This window comes from Salvia hispanica, chromosome 4, assembly GCF_023119035.1.
Source record: "Salvia hispanica cultivar TCC Black 2014 chromosome 4, UniMelb_Shisp_WGS_1.0, whole genome shotgun sequence".
Taxonomy (NCBI): domain Eukaryota; kingdom Viridiplantae; phylum Streptophyta; class Magnoliopsida; order Lamiales; family Lamiaceae; genus Salvia; species Salvia hispanica.
In genome coordinates, this window is record NC_062968.1 from 43,131,884 (window position 1) to 43,158,617 (window position 26,734).

The window sequence follows — 26,734 nt, forward strand, 5'->3', positions numbered from 1 at the left end:
CCATTAATAAATAATTACTCTCTCCGTCCCACTCTAAGTGGAGCATTTCTAATGTGGCACAAGATTTTATGTAATGTTGTTTTTTAAGTAAAGTGGAGAGAATAAAGTAAAAGTGAGGGAAAAAGTAGAAAGAGTGAACATCCCAAAAAGTAAAAATGTCACTTAGAGTGGGAAGGATGGAGTAGAGATGACCAAGGTTTACGGTTCGGATGGTTAACCGCGAAACCGTGAGATTTAAAGAAATCGAACCGTCACTTTTAGAACCGTGGGCCTGTTCAGGTTCCAAAATTCTGGAAACCATCGATTTTGGGCGGTTCCAAACCGGAACTGTGAAAAACTGATGGCAAACCGTGAAACCAAGTCGGAACCGCAAAAAACCATATGAAACTCGTGGTTTTGGAACCTGGTCCATAACCGCAAAACACCCTCGCAGTTTGTTTCCGGTTCGACAATTTCCAAAACCGTAACCGTCGGTTCTGGAACCGTGGCATCTCTAGGAGGGAGTATTATTTTCTTTATTTTATTATTTTAAAAAATGTTTTGCTTTACTTTAATTGTTTTAATTTTTTTAAAATCAAGTTTAAATTTAGTACTTCCTCCGTTCCTAAAAATTATGAACTCTTTCCTTTTTAGTCCGTCCATAAAAATATCGACATTCTAATTTTGGAAACTCTTTCTCCTCTAATGAGGTGAAACCCATTTTCCACTAACAATACTTTAAAAAACTCTTTCTATCTATCTCGCTCTTCTTTTCGAATTATGCATTAAAATCTATGTCAAATTAAATGTTCATACTTTTAGGGACGAAGAGAGTAACAAGGATTTTTATCGTGTTAGTTAAGTTTTGAAAACCAAGTTTAATCGTATTATATCAAGTTCTGGTCGTTATCATGCCATGTCAACCCATGTTATATCATGTCGTTAGCTAGTTCGTGTTGGGTGCGAATCATGTTCGGGTTTGAAGGTGGCAGGTCGTGTTCGTGTTCTGGTTGACAGTTTTAATTAATTTATTTTATTTTCTAGAGTGAACTACAAAAATAGTCCCTGGACTATGCGTTTATCTCGCCAATAAACCCTGGACTTTAAAAATATCCCCAGACAACCCTGGACTAAGCGTTTATCTCGAAAATGGTCCTTTTTCACTGTTTCGTGACGAAAATACCCTTTTAGGGGGTTTTAGAGGGTTTGGACAATTTGGTCTTTTTACATTTTAAATCTGATATTATTTTAGTTATGTACTAAATCTGATATTATTTCAAAATTATCATTCTTCTTCCCTTTTGCCATCCTTCACTTTGTTTCTTTATTTCAATATTAGATTTATAATTTTAAATTTCATTTTTTAAATATCAATAAATTTTTTTAATTATTAAAATTACTATTAAATAACAAATTAATAGTTTTAATCAATATTTGATAGTGTCTAATAGTTAATCAATAAGGTACGACGGCACCTTAGATTTAATCAATATTTAATAGTTTTAATCATAAATAGATCATATAACACGATTTATTCCGAAATAAATATGCATCTAATATATAGGAGAATTTGACTAAAAATATTATGAAGTTGACTAAATCGTGTTATATGATCTATTTATGATTAAAACTATTAAATAGGAGTATTGATTAAAACTAAGGCGTCGCCGTACCTTATTGATTAAATATTAGACACTATCAAATATTGATTAAAACTATTAATTTATTATTTAATAGTAATTTTAATAATTAAAAATAATTATTGATATTTAAAAATCGAAATTTAAAATTTAATTTTATAAAATTAAATATAATATTGAAATAAAGAAACAAAGTGAAGGATGACAAAAGGGAAGAAGAATGACAATTTTGAAATAATATCAGATTTAGTACATAACTGAAATAATGTCAGATTTAAAATGCAAAAAGACCAAATTGCTCAAACTCTCCAAAACCCCCTAAAAGGGTATTTTTGTCACGAAACAGTGAAAAGGACCATTTTCGAGATAAACGCTTAGTCCAGGATTGTCTGGGGATGTTTTTAAAATCCAGGGTTCATTGGCGAGATAAACGCATAGTCCAGGGACTATTTTTGTAGTTCACTCTATTTTCTATTTCGATTTAACTTTAGATCAATAAAGTTCTAGAAGCCTTTTAACATTTTTATATTGTCATTCATTTTCTGACAGCTACGTAAATGTGTATCATCTCAGATAAAAATTAATATAGCATGCAGCTATATGGGAGTCGAAAATCAGTATATATCAGTATGTAGTTATGTACCATTGAAGGCAGTGGTATATCCACCTTAGAATAAGGGAGTACAACTGTACCCTCAAAATAGAATACTAATTACTATTTATTGAAATGATCTCAACAAAAAGCCTCTATAGTCCAGTGGTTCAGTTACACATCCTCCACAGCTGAGTTCTGAGTTCGAAAAGTAAAGAAAGAATAAAGTGGAAAATGAAAAAGATAGAGAGATGAAGACAGAATAAAATAAGAGAGAGTAAAGTAGGTGTGGAAAAATGTGTTGACTTTTACTAAAAATGGAAATGACTCTATTACTATGGAACTCTATTACCAAAATGGCAAAATGACTCTATTACTATGGAATGGAGAGAGTACCTTGTGTGAACACCACTCTCGTTTGACACACATTTAGCGTTGTTCGTTTCGATTTATCTATTTAGTTTGATTCTAATACATTAAAATTTGTTATTGTAAAAAAGTTCTACATATATCATACTCCCTCTGGAAATACCATCGCCAGTTAGCACTGATGAGTACGATATCAGTGATATGGAACCCGCTGAAGGGAGGGGCAAGGGCAAGGCTGCGGTGGCGGATGATGAGGGGCCAAAGAAGTATAGTACGCAGAAGACATTGTGGTTGGCCAAGAACTCCGTCGACGTCTCCTGGGATCCTATCATGGCAACCAGCAGAGCGGCAAAGTGTTCTGGGAGCGAATTGCCCAAAAGTACAACGCTGGTCGACCTAGAGGGTCGTTCGAGCGTAGCTACGTGAAGCTACGCAAGCATTGGGATTGGATCCAGAAGGAGATGAACAAGTGGAATGGAAAGTGGACTAATGTAGTCCGGATGTGGCCGAGTGGAAACAACGAGATGGACCTCGTGGCGAAGGCCAAGGAGGAATTTTACTCTAACGGGAAGAAGCACTTCAAGTACTTCGACGTTTGGAAGCTTGTCTAGAAGAGCCCGCAGTACACCAGTGGGGCAGAACCCGCGCAAGTGGGGCGCCGAAGAGAACCAAAGTTTCCGCCGCCGGACACTACTCTTCGAGCGAAGGAGATCCGCCAATCGACCTCAACGTGACAGACGACGACGTCTTCTTATCATCCCCTGGTATTCAAAGCCGTTCGATGGGCACAAAGGCGGCAAAGGGGAAAGCGAAGGGGAAGGCAACTGCTATGAGCTACCCCACTATGCTGCCGCCGCTGCCCAATCCTACTCTGAATAAGATATCCGACTCTATGTCGGATATAAGTATTACCTTGCTGATGGGCCAGCTGACGGAGTTGACATCGAGGGATACCTCGACAATGTCGAAGTTCGAGCTCGAGTTGCACCATGAGATGATCGCCTACCTTCGCACACAAATGAAGAAGAAGAAGAAGTTTTTTAATTTTTTTTAAAATTTTTATGACTTCTATTTTTATTTTCTAGGATTTGTAATTTTCTTTTTTTCGACTGAACAATGAATTTTCCAGATTTTAATTGTTCAACGTATTCTATTTTACGAGTAAAATAGGTTGGAGTTGTGAATAGCGCAATTTAATAATTGTGGCCTAGGACTTAAATATAGAGGAATGATGACATGGAGGGGACTTGGGGCCTGAATCCGGGTCAGGGTTGTGGATGGCTTAATGTATACAAGTAAGAGGGAAAACATGAACAAACAACTAACTGCAAATTTGCTCCATTTGGATTTTTTTTAATTGAATGACAAAATCCAAGTTTCGTTGATTTCACTTCACCTATAAAATAGAGTACTCGTAATAATAGGGATTATAGGATTTCCATTTGTTTGATCCGATAAAATAGAGTACTCGTAATAATAGGGATTATAGGATTTCCATTTGTTTGATCCGAGAAGCAGCTTGCTGACTTATGATCAAGACCGTGAATCTTGGAGTCTTCAAATAGATATTGGAAGAGAAAAAAAAATAGATATTGGGCAAGTTGAAGATTGGAGATACTGTTGCTCAGCTTGTGGGGAGTTTTTGAATATGGAAACAACTACACAATCAGAGGAAAATTGTCTAGAATCAATTATTGTCAAAGAAAATTATTTGTAATTGATTCAGTCCTAGATTAGGTGATATTTTCCTAGTTACATGTATAGCTCTCTGTATACAAAGACACACAGTAAACCTAAACAATACACAAGAAACATGTTTACGCTTTCAATCTCTTATCTTTCGATTACAATCTTCTAAGACTTATTTAACTATTTAATTTAATTTTTTAAGATAAAAACCAACCTTAAGTTAGAGTGAGGTTGAGAGACAAGGATTGACTAGTATTATACAACCTTCCCTCCACCCAAAACAGATAAAAATATATTCTTTCATATAAAGTCACGACAATTCACACAAAGCCAAGAAGAACGTATAAGGATTAAATACTATGAAAAGGAAACGAGTTGAAGAGAAACATGAAACCAAAATAAGGCCATGCTTATTCATATTTTCAGCTCATGCTTACTTCGCCTCTATGCTTAGAGACTCATTCAATCAAAGCCGGCACGCCAACTCCATTAATTAAAATACTATTTCAATTTTTACTCGATCAACCAATTTTATACTATATTGCAACAAGAATTTTTCAAACATCTTTCCCTATGTTTTCTTTCCTACGTAGTAATTATAACCATTCCATCTCTCTCTCTTTCTCTGACAAAACAAATGAAAATGTCCACTCCTTCATTCCCTAGTTCCACTCCGGCGCTGCTCTCGGCCTTAGCAATTTTCTCGCTTTTTTGCTACCTCCCCACCACCATAGCTCAGCCTTCATGCAACGACGGCGTTTTGATCACGTACAACCACGACACGGCCGAGCGAATCGCCCCGTTTCTTTTTCCGTTAAACCGGTTCGACCAGCCATACCGGTTCAACTCGACGCTGACGGTTCTCAACAATGGACTGAAGGAGCTGAAGAATTGGCGGGTATTCGTCGGGTTCGAGCACGGTGAGCTTCTCGTGTCCGCCACGAACGCTGTGCTCGCCAACGCCGCCTTTCTTCCGGCCAACGTCAGCGGTGGCGCTGTTCTCTCCGGCAGCTCTGTGACTGACCTGAAAACTGCGATCCAGACCGCTGGAGATATTGACCAGATGCAGGTGGTGGTAGAGTTGTTGGGGACGGAGTTCGGGGTGGCGCCTCCCGACGTTCCGTTGCCGGGAAATATTACTCTCGCTAATGACGGCTACTTGTGTCAGAATCTCACCATAACGGGTAATAATCGTGAATTAAGAAAATACTTTTGCAATTTAAAATTTAAAAGTAGCTAGTACTCCCATGTTCCCATTTTGTCTCCCGGTTTTCATTTAGGTCCGTCCCATATAAATTGTCGCACTATATTTTTACCATTTTTTATAGTGGACCTCTCATTCCACTAATTCATTCTCACTCTCATTCTCACTCTCGTTTTATTATAAAAAACTAATACTCCTATATAAAAATATGATCATTTCATAATTTTTTCAACTTGTTTTCTATTACTACAATCTTAAATCTCATGTCGTCGGATCAAAGTTGGACACATATTGAAGAAATAAGGAAGTAATATAGTACTAATTATTTAAATCAAAAGATTTTTAGTATTGATAATATTTTGCTTATATAATTCATTAAATCATAAAGCTTCTTAGTCCCATATAAGGACAAAACCTACTTTTAAAAAATAGATATATTATATAAATCTTTTATTGTTTTTATAATTATTTCTATCTTCGCCATATTAAAATGAATGGTTTTTGAATTTTGAAGAAAGCGTTTCTGGTTCGGATATTATGAATTGGTTGATTTAGTCTATGTAAGTTAGTAGTACTATATTTTTAAGGAAGTTTGGTGTATGGGTGAATTAAAATAGAATCGTTATTTAATTGAATAATTCTTTGTCTTCTTTTAAACCAATATATAGAGACACTACATGACCAAGCCAATGTCACTATTTAAGTGGCGAAATTTTTAAGGAATTTGATATAATTGTGGATGTAGGTAACAATACGATGACCACTTGCTGCACACCAGACGCGAACACAAAGACAAACATTACATCGGAGCAAGGATTCTCACCCCTCGAGACAGGCGACGTCACAATAATGTATGATGTATTATCAACAAACGATCCTAACTATTGGGCTCAAGTCACAATCTCCAATCACAATCCATTTGGCCGTCTCGACAATTGGAACCTTAGTTGGGAATGGATGCAAGGCGAATTCATCAACTCAATGCGTGGAGCTCTCCCACAAATCATCGACGCCGGCGACTGCATCTTCGGCCGCCAAGCCCAATACTACAAACAATTCGACTTCTCCAAGGTTCTGAGCTGCGCAACGAGGCCAACCATCATCGATCTCCCTCTCTCTAAAGCTAACGATTCCGAGTTAGGGTTGATCCCTTTCTGCTGCCGAAACGGGAGCATTTTGTCGTCCGAGATAGATCCCGAGAGGTCCAAGTCTTTGTTCCGCCTCGAAGTGTACAAAATGCCCCCGGACATCAACAAGACCGAGCTTGCGCCTCCTCTGAACTGGCGAATCAATAGCACGGTCGGGCCGGATTACCAATGCGGCCAGCCCGTCCGTGTCGCGCCGTCTTTGTTTCCGGACGCGTCAGGCCTGTCGTCGCAGACGGCAGCCCTGGCCACGTGGCAGGTGGTTTGCAATGCCACAGTGACGACAACGAAAAAGTCAACATGCTGCGTGACTTTTTCGTCCTTTTTCAACGACTCTATTGTCCCCTGCAACACTTGTGCATGTGGCTGTTCCGCGTCTGCGGGTGACACGTGTAGTGCCACGGAGCCAGCAGTCCTCCTTCCAGCTGAGGCCCAACTAGTTCCATTCCACAACAGGACAAAATTCATTAAAGAGTTTGCGGACATAAAAAACCGCAAACTCCCTAATCCACTACCTTGTCCCGACAATTGTGGGGTCAGCATTAACTGGCATCTTGTCTCGGATTTCAAGAAAGGGTGGACTTCAAGAGTCACCCTTTTCAACTGGGGCGAAACAGATATAGTTGACTGGTTCGCCTCTGTTGAGCTAGGCCGGGCCATGCCAGGCTATGAGAAAGTCTACTCCATGGACGGGAGAGTATTGTCGTTTCCCAACAACGACACACTCTTCCTTCAGGGGTTGCCGGGTTTGAACTATCTCATCGCGGAAAGGAACGGGTCGAACCCGAGGAAGGATCCGCCGGTTCCTGGATCGCAACAAACGGTGATATCGTTCACGAAGAAGCAGACGCCGTCAATTCAAGTCGCCCGCGGAGATGGATTTCCAACGAAAGTTTACTTCAATGGAGAAGAATGCTCTCTTCCGACAATGCTGCCTAGTAATGCTCCAAGAGAGATTGCTGCTTCTCTTGTGTTAAGCAGCTTTCTCTCACTAATTCTGGTTTTCATTTTTGTTTGGAAGTAGATTCGGTACATCATGATCAGTGTTAAGAAATTAAATTATTTGTTATGAATATTAATTGTTATTTGAGATTTATATATTGACCATGTAGTGCAGGCTGGATTAGATACATATTTTTTTAGTTCATGGAAAAACTGCCAACCCTATTTTTGTTGGGCATGATTATATATATAAGTGTGTTCTTGTTTGTTAATTATTTTGGCCGATTAGTATTGTTTATTATAATTAAGTGTATGTCCCTAAATTTTCACATAAATATTACATTTTGGGCACGTAGCACAATATTACGGAGCTTGTCTTAAGCGCTAAAGTAGCCCCGGTGCATTCAGCTCTATTTATTAGAACCGAAGAAAATCTCCATTTACTCCTTTACTGTGAGCATGAAATTTTATGTTAATCAGGTATAATTTTTTTTTCTTGATCTACTTTTATATATATAGCTATAATGGTCATTGGGTATATATGAATGTTGTAGTTGGGCCAAATCTGTCGTCTATTCTCTCATCTCTTAATAAGAGTCCTATTTAATTTCGACACGTGTTTTAAGAAACGTAAAGAAGGTATATTGATAAGTTAATAGAATATGAGTCTCATTTATATTAAAATGTGTGTATATTAAGTTAGTGGAATATAGAACTACTTAATTTATGATAAAAGTGAAATAGAACTCTTAATGGAGAGACGAAAATGGCAAAATGATACTCTTAATAGGAGACGGATGGAGTACTAATTAAATTTAGCCTCAATTTAATACAATCTCAACAAAATATTACTCTCATCGTCCCACAATAGGAGTCACATTTGGTGTAAGCACAGATTTTAAGAAATATATAAAGAAAAATGGGTTGAATAAATTAGTGGACTATGTGTCCCACTTATATACTCCCTCCTTCCCAAAAAATATGCATTTTGGGTTCGACGCGATTTTTATTTAAAATTGGTAAAGTAAGATAGAGATAAAGAGAAAAAGTAATTAAAGTATTGTTAGTGGGTATGGGTCCCACCTTATTAGAGAGAAAAGAGTTACCAAAAAGTAATTAAAGTATTGTTAGTGGGATATGGGCCCCACCTTATTAGAGAGAAAAGAGTTACCAAAAAGTAATTAAAGTATTGTTAGTGGGATATGGGTCCCACCATATTAGAGAGAAAAATGTTACCAAAATTGGAAAATGCATATTCTTGTGGGACGAACTAAAAAGGAAAGAGCGCATATTCTTGTGGGAGTATATTAATTTTATAATGTGAGTGGAATAAGTTGGTGGAATGAGAGTTTACTTGTCATTTATGGTAAAAGTGAAATGTAACTCTTATTATGTGACGGATCAAAATAGAAAAATGTGACTCTTATTATGGGACAGATTGAAATGTCAAAATATGACTCTTATTATACGACGGATATAGTATTATTAGCCACTGCAGTAACATAATATTGATTGGCTATCTAATACTTTTTCCGTTCCACAAAGTTTGTCTCATTTTACCATTTTTGTGCGTCTCATAAAATTTGTTCTAATTGGAATCTTTTCAAAAATAGATTCACTACACACTTCTATTTAATACAAAGTCAAACAATTTTTTAAAATCCGCATCGAGTCAAACTAGGACAAACTTTATGAAACGGAGGGAGTACTCGTTTATAAATAATCCGGGCTCATTCCTCTTCAACATTACTAGCTCCACATTAGAAAAGAGTTGGAAGAATTCTACCAAACAAAAGGTCGCAGCTGATTATTGAATGAGGCGGGAGTTTGAAGACCAATCCGCGTCCTAATTTCCACGTCATTTCTCCTTTTTACCCCTTTTTTTTTTTAATCTTTTCCTTTCCCTGAATTTTCTTGCAGCTAGAAAGTGATAAAGCCAATAAACCATCCCCAAACCCTACTATACAGGCGTATAATTCCTCCCCTTGTTTGCAATTTTCCGATTTTGTCGCGTACATATAAATCGTGTATAATTCTTGTAGAGTTTCCTAATTTTTCAGCTCCGACAAAAATAATTCGATTCATTTTAATTCGATATGGCCGATCGATTATACCGTGATTTGGAGATTGCGCTCTCCTCTTTTTCCACCCCGTGCAACGGTGAGCTTTGCGAATCGAGGTTCAGTATCTTCGCGATGATTATCGGGTCTGATTGATTTTGTTTTTTGTAATTTTTTTAGATGATTACAATGAAGAGGACGAGGAGAGCGAGGAAGAGTATGAGGGGGAAGAGGTCAACGGTGTCGAAATTGAGGGGAAATCGGAGGAATTAGCTTGCCCTTTTTGCTCGGAGGATTTTGATGTTTTAGGTTTGTGCTGCCACATTGATGCCGACCACCGTATGGAGGTTAAACCAGGGGTAATTTGACGTTCTTCACCTTTTTCGGTTTTGCTACGTAGGGGTATTTTAGTTGTGATGATAAAAACTAGTAGTAGTAGAAGCAGCAGCAGTGAGTTTTTTGGAGCTAAATTGCTGCATTGTTGTGTTTAATGTGTATTTAGAAAATTTTCAAATGCTTAAAGGGGTGATTTGGTTCATTGTTAGTTGCAGAAACAGCTTAGTTGGCTTAGTGGTGTGTGTTTTTTTGAGTTGGATATATATTTTGAGGATTAATCATAAGGCTGGTTTCTAATTTGAGTGGTGAGGAGGACAGTCGGAAGGTGTTTGAATTCGATGAATTGATAGCAGATAGTTTGAGATGGAAGAGAGCTAATAGACACAGTGGCTTTTTCTAGCTGCCAATGGTGGAAGTACGTGATATTTCTTTGTTTCGGAGAACAGGGGGCTTCTTACAAATAGTTGATAGATGTAAAAAACACTTTTTTTTTGTTGAAAGTGTGTTTCTTGCTTGCTGAATATTAGTTGGAAGTTTGGGTCATGCAAAGTTTGCTGTCTTTACCTTTTAGTGCTAAGAGGAATCTCTATTGTATCTTAGATATTGTTTCTTTTGTTTCCAGATTTGCCCTGTTTGTGCTGTGAAGGTCCGGGTAAACATGGCTTCACATGTGATTACTCATCACGAGAGTATATTGAAGATATCCTTTGATTTTTTTTTAAAGAATGAGTTACATTCTTTTTTCTTTTTTATCACGCTTGAATGTCTTTTGTTGTGTTATTTATGAAGATTTACTCATTATGAAAAAAGATTTACCTTTAACTTACTTATACGCTCTCTGCAATAAGAAGCATCGTAGCACTCGCTCCCGTTCATCAATATATCTTCTGAGGAAGGAATTGCAGGAGAAACATTTACGCGCTGTTAAGGAGTCTCCCACTGTTGGTTCGTCCTCTAATGCAGCAGCTGATTCCATGCTTTTGTCGTTTGTCAATAGTCCTCAACCAGCTTACAGGCCCCAAATAACTGAAGCTGCTACTCCATCTGAAGCAAGCTTGTCAGGAAAAAGTTCTTATGATGACTCTGCTGAGAGGTAAGCCAATACACTCTCTCTCAAATTTATATTTTTTGGTGAACTCAATGCATATGAGCAATGTGCTCTTTTCCCGTGAAAGAGGATAACATGAGAACAACTAAATGGGACATAAGCTGATACCATAAAATGTGAATATGATCTTAGATATCCATAAATCCCCAGTTTAGTGTTTACTGATAAAACAATGGAATGTGGAACATGGAGCTTATGATGCTTGATTAGTAATTGATACTCCTTCCGTCCCATAAAAATATGGACTTTTTCCATTTTGAGCAGTCCCATAAAAATAGCCCCTTCTATTTTTGGTAACTTCTTACTCTCTAATAAGGTGGGGCCCGTTTTTGGCAATTACTTGTTCTTTCTATCTCTCTCTTACTATACCAATTGTGCATTAAAACCCGTGCCGTCCCAAATGTCCATATTTTTATTGGACGGAGGGAGTATGTTTTATAATGTTTAAGATGCTGTCAAATTCATCTGTTTGCGATAGTATCTTGCCATTGTATGAGATTGGGACTGCGATTGAATCGAAAAGGATTTGTAGTTTGAAAAGTAGGTGTGCGATTGGTGGTGTTGAATATATTCTACATATAGTTAGGTATGGATTTTAAAATGTAATCCTATCAATAAGCTCTCTGTTAATGCGAAGTAGTAAAACTTCTAGGGGAAGTAGGAGCAGTTGGCATTATAGGTCATAGGTAGTATTTTGCACCATTCCATCTACCTGCTTCAGTGAGAATGTAAACAATTTTGTTCATTGACCTTTATCCCTCTAATTCTATGACAATAAAATGAATATATATAGAAGAGTAAGATACTGGTGAAATGGCCTCCAGAAACCTACTAAGTTCTATCTCCGTTGCTGACAGTTTCTTATCTTGGTCTTGCTTGAGAACTAGTGTTGATGAGTATCCTTGTCGTGTTGGGACATGCAACCTATTTTTTTGTTTAAAAGCATGCCAGTAGGTGCAACTACTTGCATGTAGTTGATTCGTGATCATCTTTTTTGTTCTCTATTGCTTTTAATCACAGATTTATGTGTATTTCGTCATAGTAGTGAAGTTATTTTCATATGATGGTTGGGCAGGGCAAAGTTTTGTCGGTCTGTAGTGGTGGGATTGGGCATATCTTATTTAAATCTAAACTATTGAACAAAGTGTTGCTATAACAGTCCTCTTCACTTAATTTTCATTAGTCCGTTCACCTTCATTGTTTCCATAAACAAAGAGGATATTGCAATCAGCATTAGCATATTATATACCCATCTCGTATTCTGCAAGAACTCTGATTTTAGAACTCGTAACATATTTTCTTATGTGCTTGTCATTGCAGATTTCCACCGTCTCTGTCAACAGACAGGAACATCGAGATGGCCAGAAGGTCTGAGTTCGTACAGGGCTTGCTGTTATCCACCATACTTGATGACTTGTAAAACAGCCGGGTATGCCCAAAGCTTCACTTTTTTGATGCCTAATTATTGACAAAAGGAGGCGATTGTTGAACTCGTGCACTGACCCGGCTCATAATTTAAACCCTATCTTTCCTGTGCAATTGATCATGATCGGAGACAACAGTTTCAGTGATCAGTTACATGCCGCTCCTTATTTGATTCGCTCGGGTGGAATTGTCCTTAGCTGTTAGTGTATAGTGTTAAATATAGGCAGCTAATGTATTGTGACAAGACCATGGTCAATTCTATGTTACCTGCTTCATCATTATACATTTTCACAAGTTAATTTCGAATTTGTGATCGACATGTGTTATTGATAAAGCATTGTCTTGTATTCTTGTTCACTCGAGTGTTTGATCTTATAATCAAAGAAGCATTTGGCAATCTTTTGATTTTTTGCGTTTGGGAATCTAAAGTTTCCTTTCTCTGTCTGTTTTGTTTTTTTTTTTTTTTTTTTTTTTTTTTTTAAAAAAAAAACAGCAAATTTCATCAAATACCACCAAATCAAATCCGCAAACGGTATCTTAAACATCCATTCCACTTCCCTTCCTTTCTCTGTTGTTTTGGACTCTGATTGATCAAACTTTATTTGTTAGAACTTGGAAACTGATTTGTTTTATACTCCTATAATCCTATTCTTTGAAACTAAAAAGAGTTACTGTTTGATATGTCAATAATCAAGAGTCGCTAATCGCAAAACTGGAGTCACATTTGGGTTCTGAAATTAGAGTCTGAATTTTGATTCATTGTGATGATATGAAACTATAAATGCTTGATTTCATTTTATTCCAAGGATTGCCAATGTTGATGTTAATCTATCAAATTGAAAAACAAAATTCAAAGGAAAAGCAAAGCTAGAAAGTCTTTAAAACTAGATCCAAAAAGGGAAGCAACTAGGCTACTTTCATTGTACCAGATTATCATGGCTCTCCAAGAATTCCTCTCCAACAGATTCATTTATGAGAAATCAATGAGCATTTTGCACTTGGATGTTGGAGCAAGAGGATAAAGAGAAGACTAGAGCCATCAAGATTCTACCCTCGTGTTTTGTCATAGATAATTTTTACGCTTTCTTGTTTTTTTTTGGATTGTGTTACCTCTTCATGTTTATTTGATTCCTATTTTTGATATACAAGACTTATAGTTACTTTGTTCAATTCTGTTCTATAATGCTTCAAGTTGAGTGATACATCTTGTTGATTTATTAGCACGTGGGAGAATCGAGAAATGATTCCTATGTTAGTTTCAGATTGACGACACTATACTTGATATCCCAAAAAAGGTAATTCTAAGAGTGCGAGCTTTACAAAAGTCTAATTGTGCTTAAAGATTTATTAGCTAAGATTCACATTCTTAATGCAGTAATCCACATTGTTAGGTCAGCTGCGGTAATTAGGTGACTCACCCTAGTAACCCTCAAGTGGTTGTTTGAATATCATAATTGTGTTTAAATAAACTGAAGTAATCAAATCTTATTTTTGAAATTCTCTTGTCTCATCTGTTTTCTCCCAAGTCAAATCTCTGCTTTTAACTGCTATGCTATTCAATTGCTTTTAATTAGTTTACTAGTGTTTTCAAACCAAAATTCCGTTTGTCCGAATAGTATATGAAATTCAGTATATGGTAGCCAGTATGTGAAACTATTCCCTGAGTTCAATATCCGGGACTATTTTTGGTAACTTCTTTCCCTCTAGTGAAGCGAGTCTCATTCTCTACTAATACAATGTAATAATTTTTTCTTCTTATTTGTATCATACTTTACCAATTATGCAATATACTCAACTATCCTAAATGTCTCTATTTTATGAGGCAGAGAAAGTATATTTTTAATTATAGTTCAAATTTATCTTATTACAACTATTTCTTCAAAATTCAACTATAAAGATGAATTTTTTAAAAAATAATTTCATATATAAATTTAATATAAATATAAGTAAAAGTATTTTAAAATAAGGTGAAAGATATTTATAATATAGAATAAGTAGTTGCGAGTCATATGTGGATATGATCAAAGAGAAGTGATCTAGGTCTAACTAATTGTAAGCATATAATTAGACAACAAATCTCAGCCATACATATTGGTACACCAAATTAATCCTATGACTTAAACAAATTTTCATATTTTTATGAAAAAACACTTGTTCAAGGGCATTTGGTAATTCGATATCTCAGATGTATCAACATGAATTGTCTTCTGCGCAATTTGTACAATCTCAAACAAATTCAACTTACGATTTCTTCCAAAAATATGAAATTCAAAATTGTTCTTCATCATGAATCGTCCAGATTTGTTCTTCATCGTAAATTGCATGATTCCTAGATGATTAATCTCACTTTATTTCAGATTTCTGATCGTCTTCATCGTGAATCGTCCAACGCGATTGATCACCCACGATTTGTTCCTCCAGCGCGATATTTTCTGATTCATTAATCACAATTCATTCCTCCATTGCAATTGATCAGCCATGATTCATTTCTCCAGCGTGATTGATCAGTGACATCCGAATTTCCTGATCACATGGATTCAATTTCGATACGATCGTCGGAGGATTATTTTGATTTCTGAGCTGAGAGGTGAATTCTGTATTCACCTTGTACCCGTGTGTGTAATATTACATAGACACAATTGGAAGATGATGTTCCCATCTGTTGAGGTCCTTGGATATCTGAGATGAGTTCCACGTTAGGTTCGTCCATCTTCTCTTTGCTATGATGGTGTAGCTCTGGCTTGTCGTCGTCTTCATCATCGTCGATAGTTATGATTAATTTTGGTGTCAAGGTGAAAGAGTGGCCTAGAGTCTTCATTGTACGGCTTCCAAAAGGTTTGTTGGGGTAACGAGGCGAAGTGAGGACTGCTCCTAATGAAGAAAATGTAGGAGAAAATGGATAGTATACTTATTTTGGGTACACTATAGGTGTGAATTATTTAACTGCTTTATTCAAATGAACTACATATTTTATGTGATGAAGCAATGCAACTGATCTGTTTTCCTATTAACTATAATCTAGTTGTTGTGAAGTATTGAATTCATATAATGAATTATAAGTCATGATAATGAAGTAATATAAATGATCTGTTTATACAGTAGGTTTTATTACTAAAATGAAGTAATAAATGAAGTAACATCTTTAACTGTTGTGTTGTTTGCACATTAAAATAAACTACATATTCTTTTTGATGAAGTAGTAAATTGATATAATGAAGTTAGTTGTGTCTTTAAGTGAAAATCACATTAAATGAAGTAACATAGTATTCTAAGTGAACTATCTATAATTATATATGATATGTTGTAAATTTATTCTGTATTCTTATGTATAGATGAAAATTCCTCTAAAAAGAAGATGAATGCGAGTATTTCTTTGGAAACTCTCTCAAATTACTTAGGCAAGTACTTCATTCATACACTTTATCACTTCATTCATGTTCCTTGTTACTTCATTCATACACTTTATTACTTCGTTCATGTTTCATGTTACTTCATTCATACACTTTATTACTTCATTCATGTTAATGCACATATGAATGAACATACAAACTGTGCTATATGCAGAGGACAAGAAATTGAAGGCTCTAGTGCAGAATATTACCCTCACAGAGAAACTAATGGGTTTAATTCATAAACTCTCATTATATTAACTGTTGTGTTCTTTCAACATCAAAATGAACTACATATTCTTTTTAATGAAGTAGTAAATTGATAAGATGAAGTAATAAATTATGATAATGAAGTAATATAAATTTTCTGTTTATACAGTAGGGTTTATTACTAAAATGAAGTACTCCCTCCGTCCCAAGAATGTTGAGTCGTATTCTTTTTTAGTCCGTCCTAACAAAGTTGAGTCATTTCCTTTTTTTAACAAAAGACAAAACATCTAATCACTCTTACTTTATTCCATCATTTACTTTATCTAATCACTCTTACTTTATTCCATCATTTACTTTACTCTCTCTTATCGTTCCTACTTTTTTCATTTCTCCTATTTATTTAATATAATTTCTTAATCTCCGTATCCAAAAGTTTTGTATCAACTTTCTTGGGACGGAGGGAGTACTAAAATACTAAAATGAAGTAATTGACTACTGTAATGAAGTAATAAACCTACTAGAATGAAATAATAAACTATTAATATAATTTGACAAAAAAAGACCCTCAGTGAAGTAATGTGGCTATTTGATGAAGGATGGAAATTTTCACTCAATTTTCTCATTTCATCAATAAAAAACTAGATCTAAGGGCCCTAATTTGGTCACTAGTTCTGCACCAAGGGGTGGATTTGTATATAATGGGAGTTTTGATCAATGTCGAACCAATTTTAAAGACCAAACTAGAAACCAAATCAGATTTTATTCAAATGGGTCGTTACTTCATTCCAATATATCAATCATCGAATAAATATATTTTTACTTCATTCTAGTAGGTATTACTTCATTCAAGTAGGTTTATTACTTCATTCAAATGGGTCGTTACTTCATTCAAATTAGGGGTGGTTATTCGGTCGGTTAACCGACCCCAAAATTTCATAAAAAAACTAACCGGAACCGACCCGATCTCAAGTTCGGTTACTTAATTAACCGACTCGGTTAGAATCGGTCGGTTATCGGTTATAACCGAACTAACCGAATTAAAATTAAAATTGTTTATGGTTTTAACTTTATCAACTTTATTACTCCCTCCGTCCCCGAATAAGAGTTACTCCCTCCGTCCCAAGGTATTAGACCAACTTTCCTTTTTGGGATGTCCCAACATATTAGACTCGTTTCCTTTTTTAGCAAAAAGCATTTATCTTATTTTATTCTCCACCTACTTTTTTCTCTCTTATCTCTCCTACTTTTTCCCTCTCTCATACTTTACTCTCTCCACTTTAACTATTTAAATATCAATTCCTTAAATCATGTGCCCAAAAGAAGTGAGTCTAATACTCCGGGACGGAGGGAGTACTTATTTCTATTTTGGTCCGTCCTCAATTAAGAGTAGCACTACATTTTTACCATAAATGGTAAGTAGGTCCCACATTCCAATAACTCACTTCACTCACATTTTATTATAAAACCAATATAAAAAAGTGGGTCCCACATTCTACTAACTTTTTCAACCAACTTTTCTTTACATTTCTTAAAACTCGTGCCCGGTCAAAGTGCTACTCCTAATGGGGGACGGAGGGAGTACTATTAATATTATTATCATTATTATTATTATTATTATTATTATTATTATTATTATTATTTCTATTTACAAATAATAAATAAATTGTTTAGACACTTTAAAAGAGTTAAACTTTAAATGATCTAAATTTTTTAAAAACTTTTATCCAATAATAAGTAAAGGATTATCCTATTTTTAAATAGTAGTAATGCTTAAGCACTTTATTGGCTTTGAGAGATCTTATTTTTAAAATAGTTATAAACTTTATAAACTTTGAGATAGTATAAGTATAACTAATAGTGATACAAATTAAAATAGACTTTTTTGACATTGCAGTATGAGACTTTCACAAAATTTGGAAGTAAATTACAAATTTTTCTATTGTGACGAAGTTTAAAAGTAAATTACAATTTCTTCTATTATTAACTAAAAATATAATTGAAATTAAAATTGTTTATGGTTTTAACTTTTAACATTTCATCTACTTTTTTATTATTATTATTATTATTATTATTATTATTATTATTATTATTATTATTATTATTATTATTATACTCCTATTTACAAGTAATACATAAATTGTTTATGCATTTTAAAACACTTAAACTTTACATGATATTTAATTTAAAAACTTTTCTCCAATAAGAAGTGAAGGGATATTCTATTTTTAAAATAGTAATGCTTAAGAGCATTATTGACTTTGAGATATAAATTTTTAAATATAATACTATAATTGATTATGACACAAATTAAAATGGACTTTTTTGACATTGCAATACGAGACTTTGACAACATTTAGATACAAATTACAATTTCTTCCATTGTGACAAAGTTTGAAAGTAAATTACTGACTCAACTTATTTTAACACAATTATACCCGCAAGTGTAGGGGGCTAATGTAGCAAATAGTAAGCAAAGAGTATCGTATCCACAGAGACAATCAGTGTCAACCTAATTACCACGAACCAACCTCGACTACTATCTAGATGAATCGGAAAGTTTGGGTTTTCTAAATCTACTTAAAAGCAAGATAAATACAATTAAAAACAACTAGAGAACTGAAAGCAAATAAGAAAACAAATGTAGATCAAGGATGAGAAGGGTAGAATCCTACGGGATCGATAACAACTATCCTACGCTCAACTAACTTCTTAACTATGCCAACAAAGGGTCTAAAGGGTTATTAAGCTATCATTAAGGTAAAACTATATCTTTTCTCAAAGCATATAATTTGTAGATTGCTACCTAGAACCGAAGTGTCCTTCCTAGAACTAAGATAACAACTCCTAAAAGCTCCTAAGATACTTAGCTTCATTCAAAGGCTCAAATCTGTCGATTATATTGGCAAAGACGTCAATTTCTTCTCTTTCAAATTAAACTACTCACTTCTCAATTCTTTTAGTAAAATCCACATGCATTTATAAGGTGATCAGTCAAATAAATGTATAAGCACAGAAGAAATCAAAATAACCACATGAGCCAAGGCATAGAAAAAGGAAACCAATTAAACATAAGAATCATTATATCTCCCCCGTAGAACTCTACGAAGTATTTAGCTACTCATGTTCAACACAAAAGTCAAAGAAATATTCAAAGAAATATTCAAAAACATTGTTTGAACAAGAATAAAACTAAAAGTAGAAACTCCTAGAATTGGATTGGGCGGATTGGAGGCCTCGTCTTCAATCTTGCGATGAATACTCGTCCTCTGCTCGTTCTTCTCTTCTTTCTAGGTGAAAAAGTGGTATTTTTGGGGTTGGAGGCGTGTAAATTTTGTTTGGAGGCGTTTCCTAGGCATATATATACCTAGGGTTGACTTTGGGCCCAAAATAAACTGTCGAACGAAGCTGGCGGGTCACCAGGTTGGGTGTGCGTTGAAGCTGGCGAGTCGCCAGCTGCTTACGGTATTTTTTTGCTGGCGGGTCGCCAGGTTCGTTTGCATGCGAACTTGGCGGGTCGCCAGCTATGTCACTGCTCTGCGCAGTCTTGGTAAAATGACCATAACTTCTTCTACCGAACTCCGATTGAGACGTTTAAGATATCCACGCGAAGCTCTTTCGAAGACGAAGAGAATGGTATGCATTATATACGAATCAGACTTCAAAATCTCTAGATAAGCTGCCTCAAACATTGAGCAACTGCACATCCACATATTTTGTACATTTTTCTACACATTCTTCACAAAATGGTCAAAATACCAACATAATAGAGGAGTAGCTATAACCATGTCTCAAAGTACACAATATATGATCAAAACCAAGTAAAACAACCCTCTAAAGTCATGTAAAATCCAAGTGAATCAATTACAATTTTTTCTAGTAATAAATAAATATATAATTGAAATAAAAATTAATTTAATTTCAGTTATCGGTAACCGATAACCGATAACCGACTTGGAGCAAAATGTAGAACCGGTACCGACCCGAACACCGTAAATTTCGGTTATCGGTTAACCGATAACCGACCGGTTCCGGTTTGGTTCTCGGTTAACTGAATAACCGAAAATCGTTTACCCATCCCTAATTCAAATAGGTTTTTAGTTCATTCCAGTAGGTTTTCAGATTAATTCAACACATGTTTTATTCGAATTCACTGAATAAGGTTTTTACTTTATTTAGTGTAAAAATTCAATTTATTCAAATAGATTAATTACTTCATTCAAAAATATTATTACTTCATTGGACTATGTTTTTACTTCATAATAATAGGACTTCAAATGCTTCTAACATTGTACTTCATTTCTGCAGTGTCCACGGAAGAGCCTTCAGCTTCAGAAAATCATAACTACCCCCAATTATTGAACAAATGGATTGAGTAATCAAACAAAATGCATCAGCTTTTCCGCACAAATCTCACTTGCTCATCGCATTTTTTAACCAAGTATTGTTTTCAATTCAGTATTCAAGAGTTAATTGCACTCAGCAACAATGGCAAGGCGCATCTGTCCAAGGTGGTGACTTGGCAGCAGAAACAAACACGGTGAGCAGAGGCAGCACGAAGGAGATGAAGATGATGTAGCTTCAAGCGGACATAGGCAGCGGTGGAGTTAGAAAACTCCGAGCGCAAACCGACAGTGGTCGCGGCGACAAATCTGCAACAATGGCACACCGACAGCGGCTATGGTGAGGTGACGACGCTGAAGGGGTGCGACAGCCGTGAGAGTCTGGTAGCAGCACATGCCGCCTCACGCCGGCAACGATGTCTGTACCGCGGAGATGAAGATGCTGAATCGGCAGATTTAGATACTGAATCGGAGATGGTTATCGTCGATTTCAGTTTAATCGATAGGAGATGATGAATGAAGATGAAGAATCATTGCTTTTTCAGAGAGGTTTTGAGAGAAGAAGAGGTGGGGAGGCGGAATGTGAATGAGTTGATTTTTTGTAATATGTGAACTCTAATTTTTTACCCTAATTATGAAATGACGTAAATACCCATGTGTTGAAGTAAATTGTGTATGCAATGAACTGTAAAAAATAACCTTTGATTATTTTATCTAGCCCTTGATTTTCTTGATCTTGTGGCGATGATTTGTTCTCTAGTTATGTACTTAATGGGTACTTGCCCTATATCACTATTCTATGATCAAATATAGAATAAGTAGTTGTGAGTCATGTGTTGATATGATCTTGGATTTAGGCGGGTCAGAGGCCTAGCCTAAGTTTCAAATGGCCCTGATCCTTGGCTTGAGTTTAAAAACGTTTCAACTGGGGCCTGCTTCAATCACCGATTCGTCTTTTCACATTCTAAAGTCAGTCGACTAAATCTTACCCTTTTTTTGGGTACATTCTAAACCCATTTTTCTTATCACAATGTTAATAATATTATAATTCCACTTCAAATATGCCTTTGGTTATTACTCCAAATTTCCGTTGCATCGTTGGTCCCGGATTGCGAATTTGCATTTGCGCTCCTAATAATCAAGTAAATTCTGTTCGACCCTTCATATTCCTCTCTCTCTCTATACTGCGTTTTTCTTTTTTTGCTTTTGCCGATCACCGTATAATCTTTTGTTGAGATTAAGTCGCCGCATTCGCGCTCAAAATTGAAATTAATAATCGGAGCTATATTACATTCCTGAACCCTTGGATTGCTGAGATACATTTGAATTCTCCGTTGATTCGGTTGAATCGAACGATTTGATCTGTACGGATTGGATTGGCCATGCGACGATGATCGGCCTCTTGAGAGAGGACTCCTCCACCACCATCGCCGCCGCCACCTATCGAGGTGTTATTTTTTTTCGAATCAGCCGATTGTTGTAGATATCACGATGACCGTTGATACGCACGTGCCTAGCTCGAGGGGGCTGATGTGCAATGCTGGCGCCGGTGCCGCAGCTGGTAAATCCGTTGATACTTCTTGTTATGAGTACAGCTTTTAAAAATTGATTCAACTCCTTCTTTCGTGCTCAATTTCGTAAATGATTCAAATGTTAAGCGAAATTTGGATATTCATAGCTATCTAAAATTTAAGAACATGAACTGTTTTTGGATTTCAGAGTTTTATAGCGTTAATTGTTGATACACTTAATGAGATATATTTCGTTCTGTAAACAAAAATCCAAATGTGTGTACTCTTATGTTCTTGACAGGAGTGATTGCAGCTACTTTTGTGTGTCCACTTGATGTTATTAAGACAAGGCTGCAGGTCCATGGGCTGCCGCAGCTCACTAATACTAATATCAAAGGTCAGATTACCCTCTTCCCAGAACTGGTAATCGTTTTGTGAATTTAGTACACAACGGAACATGGTTTAAACTTTTTTCACTATTGTCATAGTTGAAAGATCTTATATCTGAGTTGTGAAGTTTAAGCTAGTGTTTTTGTTTTCTGTGTAACATTTACAGATATTTATATCTTTAAAATCTAGGTAGTGTCATATTTGGCAGCTTAGAACAGATATTTCGAAAGGACGGGTTGCGTGGCATGTACCGTGGGCTTTCGCCTACTGTGCTTGCGTTGCTTCCAAATTGGGCAGTAAGTCATTATGCTTTCTTTACTTTTTGTTGTGGTTCTTACCATGATGCTGCATTAGAAAGTTTAGTGAGAAGTAACTGACAGTACCATTTTGCAGGTGTATTTTACAATTTATGATCAATTAAAGAGTTCGCTTGGTGCTGATGGTTAGTTAATTACTTGCTTTTCTCTGTTGGCTTTTGAACAAAGAATAAGGAACCTTCTCGGTGTTTCAGTTTAGATGAATGTTCAAATGGACCTTTTTGTTAGTTCCATATATTACTTTCATGCATTATATTCCCGGAAATTGTAGATGTAAATCATCATCAGCTCTCAATTGGTGCGAACATGATTGCTGCTTCTGGTGCTGGGGCTGCGACTACGATCGTCACTAATCCTCTATGGGTTGTCAAGACAAGGTTTCAAGTATGTTTATATTATAACTATAGTCACATTTTCTATTCTCTTTGAAAATATTGTTTTATCTGAATCTGATGTAATCGTAATGCGGGTAAAATGCAGCCCATCTAGGTGATTAAATTCTGTAGATGCTTTACTCAAAGAAGTGAAGCTACTCTGATTTCATCTTAATCTTTTTTCTAATCTGCCCAACTCTGGAAAATCTGGGAGAATGCAGATCTGTCTAAAATGGAGTATGAAGACGAATTGAAATTGTTGATGCTTGGCTCTAAGAAGCAGAGCAACTCAATTTTAATTTTTCGTTTTTTCAAGTTTAGGATCTTTCCAAATATACAGGCATTAAGCTGTTAGATGCTAGACTCAAAGAAGTGAATCAACTTGGTTTTATATGGTTCTTTTTGGCCCATTTTACGTCTTAGTTACTGCAATGTAAATATATGTATAGTGAATAACAAAGACCAAAAATAATCCTTTGGATCAAATTTGGATGGACAAGATTATATCTTGTGTATGTCGTTATATTCAGCAATTTAGAGCATTATAAATTAGTCACTGATGTACTTAGTATCAGCGGTTATATTCGCAGAAACCAAAAAATAAACTATTAATAGGGCTCAAGAACGGCTCATTTTTGGCCAAGAGAAGGCCAAAAAAATGAGATTTGCCAATTGTCCGACACTCTCAACTTTTGTGAGCTTTTGGCAGCATTTTACCTAAATTATGGACTGCCAAACTTTTGGTATTGAACTAAAAAACTAATTCTCTTTTAGATGTAAAGAGTGTATAGTAACAAGTGGTTAAATAGCCATCTCATAATCAGTAGTATAAATTTAAGAGTGATGTTTTGCTTTATCTTCTCTGCAGACTCAAGGAATTAGACCAGGGGTGGTTCCTTATAGAGGGACATTTTCGGCCTTAAGAAGAATCGCACTCGAGGAGGGTATTCGTGGACTATATAGGTTGTTTTCTCTCTCAGAATCATGGAGATAGTGTATTTTGGATAAGTCTGTCAATATATATACATTTATTTTTGGTTGAAGGTTTGATTTCTAATATTTTCTCTGATGTTCTTTTTTGGTGCTCAGTGGTCTTGTGCCAGCTTTGGCTGGTATCAGTCATGTTGCTATTCAGTTTCCTACATATGAGAAGATAAAAAGTTACTTTGCCGATCAACGTATGTTGTGACTAATTTCCACCTTAAGTGGCATCAATCCTATTCTTGTTTCTTCTTACAGAGATTTATTTTCCACTCTGAAATAAAATAATACGAACTTCTTGCAATTGTGATAGATAACACCACCACAGATAAACTCGGCGCTAGCGATGTTGCTCTTGCTTCCTCAGTTTCAAAAGTATTTGCTTCCACCTTGACATATCCCCATGAGGTACGGTGCAAAAGCCAGATAATTCTTTTTCTGTGTAATCTGTTGATGCAAAATAAATACTTACCTTCTTTTAGTAGTGGAGTATTCAATGTGATCTACATACAGTCTTGTACTTTTAGATATGCAGCCGGGATGAATACGCATTGCCAAAATCATAATAATTCCTTTCTATGTTTGTGGAATCCATTCTAAACAACGTCACGATTGCACTTCTGGCCACGTAATGCAGGTTGTGCGTTCAAGGCTTCAAGAACAAGGACACCACTCAGAGAAACGGTATTCTGGTGTGGTGGATTGTGTCAAGAAAGTATATCAAAGCGAAGGTGTCCCTGGCTTTTATCGTGGCTGTGCCACTAACCTGCTGAGGACTACCCCAGCTGCCGTAATCACATTCACCAGTTTTGAAATGATTCATCGGTTTCTTGTCACTGTGTTCCCTCCCAGCCCACACCATCAAGCGATGTGAGGTTGAAGCTTGACTGAGCCGGTTTCAAGAAGCAGTTATACGGTCCAAAAGGCAAATCTGCCATATACATGAGTTTGTCTTGCCTTATAATAAACTCCCTTCTCTCCTAATCATGCCGAATTCTAGTTTTTAGGTAAGAGAGTGATTGATGATGATGATAAATTCTTATGATACAGGGACACCTTATTAATTTTTTCCATTTTAATTCTAGGGAATTGTAACATCTTTAGATATGGTGAGACAAACATTTTTTCTCCTATATAGTAGTATGTCTTAAAAGTATCATACCAAATTCATTTTATTTCATTCTTGGACGCTTGTAAATATAATGTTTTTTCTACGTTGTTATTTGAATAAATACATTCTCACTCATAGTATATGTTGTCTGTTAGAAAATCTTATCATTTACATAAAACTTAAACTCATTTAAGTGTAAATGTTACATTAAATGGTGATTTTACTTCAACTAGTTACATTAAACTAAAATTTAAAAGAATATTCTTTATACACTCACTTTTTATACTAACAAAATTTGAGAAAAAATGGTTTGAATTAATTTGAGTGTAAAACTAAAAGTGTAAAAAACTAAAAATGAGATGTTTTGCACTGCTATTAGAACTATTTGCATACTCTGTTTCAGGTTTTAATATTTGGTGATGATCTTAGTTAAAATGAATAGTCCATCCATCTTACGAAATTAGTTGAGAGGTAATTTATTGTCTCCTATAAGGTGGTCCTTATTCATTCACTAACAATACTTTAATATTTTTTCTATCTTTTTATATCTTACCAATTTCATAGTAAAACTCGTGTCTTTCCTAAAATCTATATTTTTATAAGTCGAAGAGATTATTTCTTAGTGTGAGAATTTGAGGAGTTCTTGTACTGAGCCTATATAATGGTGACTTATACACTTAGCAAATATCTTGAATTGCTTATATTGGTTTAAGAGCATTCCCAACAAAACCTCCCTTATTTCTCCCTAACTCCTACCACATCAGCACCATAATTTATCCCCAATTTTTAGCCAACTTTTAGTCAACTGCTCCAATGGTTTCTCCCTAACTCAACATTTCATTTTTACATCATCACTAATTTAATTGTTTTATTTTTGTATATAATAAAGCTAGCTAATTTAATTTATAAGACAAAACAAATAATAGTAATAAAGTTCGTTGTATTAAACACGGGTAAAAGGGATGAGGATGAGGAGAGAATGAAGAGAGAAAAGGGATGAGGATGGGGAGAGAATGAAGAGAAGGTGTGTATTTATAGGGGGGAAATTTAAAAAAAAAAAAAAACAAAAAATATATTTATCGCCGAATTATCGTCCACAGTGGTCGGCGATAATTCGGCAATAATCCGGCGATAAAACGGGAGGAAAAATCGCCGAATTATCGCCGACCTCTCCCATTGGTTGGCGATAACTTGGCGATAGACGGTGAAAAAACGCCGACTTTTAGCCGGCACCATTGGGAGTGCTCTTAGTGCATGGTGAACCCTTGCGTGCAACAAATACTTGTCTTAGTATATTTGGTTCGTCTATAAAATAATGTTCACATTTACTTCCTCCGTCCCATTCAAGATGTCCACATTTTAATAATTCAATATTTTAATATAGAAAGAAGAGAGAGAGATTTATTTCTAAATATAAAAAGTGGACATCTTGAATGAAACGGAGGGAGTACTTTTTTCATTTTCGGTAAGTGAACTTCACTTTCTACTAACTTATTACACTCACATCTATACAATATATAAAAGGAGAGTTTTGGAAATTTACAGGATTGCCATTTAATTTAAAAATTATATTAAATTAAAAATGTATAAAGCTAAAAACATGTGATTAAAAGTGGAGTCTC

General features: G+C 35.6%; 3 protein-coding genes across 5 annotated transcripts; all 3 read left to right on the forward strand.

Annotated features, from left to right (window-relative positions):
- The first annotated feature begins 4,904 nt into the window (after positions 1 to 4,904).
- LOC125224067 (COBRA-like protein 7) lies at positions 4,905 to 7,812 on the forward strand. The gene is made up of 2 exons (XM_048127413.1): positions 4,905 to 5,453; positions 6,219 to 7,812. The coding sequence occupies exons 1-2, from the start codon at positions 4,907 to 4,909 to the stop codon at positions 7,640 to 7,642; spliced, it is 1,971 nt and encodes a 656-aa protein (XP_047983370.1). The 5' UTR covers positions 4,905 to 4,906; the 3' UTR covers positions 7,643 to 7,812.
- Positions 7,813 to 9,457: 1,645 nt separating this feature from the next.
- LOC125224069 (protein DEHYDRATION-INDUCED 19 homolog 7-like) lies at positions 9,458 to 12,846 on the forward strand. Of its 2 annotated transcripts, XM_048127415.1 has the most exons (6): positions 9,458 to 9,530; positions 9,621 to 9,720; positions 9,801 to 9,979; positions 10,579 to 10,656; positions 10,790 to 11,049; positions 12,385 to 12,846. In XM_048127415.1, the coding sequence occupies exons 2-6, from the start codon at positions 9,657 to 9,659 to the stop codon at positions 12,482 to 12,484; spliced, it is 681 nt and encodes a 226-aa protein (XP_047983372.1). In that variant the 5' UTR covers positions 9,458 to 9,530; positions 9,621 to 9,656; the 3' UTR covers positions 12,485 to 12,846. The 2 variants fall into 2 exon arrangements, with proteins under 2 accessions (XP_047983372.1, XP_047983371.1); XM_048127414.1 differs by having other exon boundaries at positions 9,497 to 9,720.
- An 8,619-nt stretch (positions 12,847 to 21,465) lies between these two features.
- Positions 21,466 to 25,219, forward strand: LOC125219803 (nicotinamide adenine dinucleotide transporter 1, chloroplastic-like). Of its 2 annotated transcripts, XM_048121881.1 has the most exons (10): positions 21,466 to 21,570; positions 21,665 to 21,989; positions 22,241 to 22,336; positions 22,519 to 22,625; positions 22,723 to 22,771; positions 22,918 to 23,030; positions 23,889 to 23,983; positions 24,110 to 24,198; positions 24,315 to 24,409; positions 24,639 to 25,219. In XM_048121881.1, the coding sequence occupies exons 2-10, from the start codon at positions 21,920 to 21,922 to the stop codon at positions 24,873 to 24,875; spliced, it is 951 nt and encodes a 316-aa protein (XP_047977838.1). In that variant the 5' UTR covers positions 21,466 to 21,570; positions 21,665 to 21,919; the 3' UTR covers positions 24,876 to 25,219. The 2 variants fall into 2 exon arrangements, with proteins under 2 accessions (XP_047977838.1, XP_047977837.1); XM_048121880.1 differs by having other exon boundaries at positions 21,479 to 21,989.
- Positions 25,220 to 26,734: the final 1,515 nt, after the last annotated feature.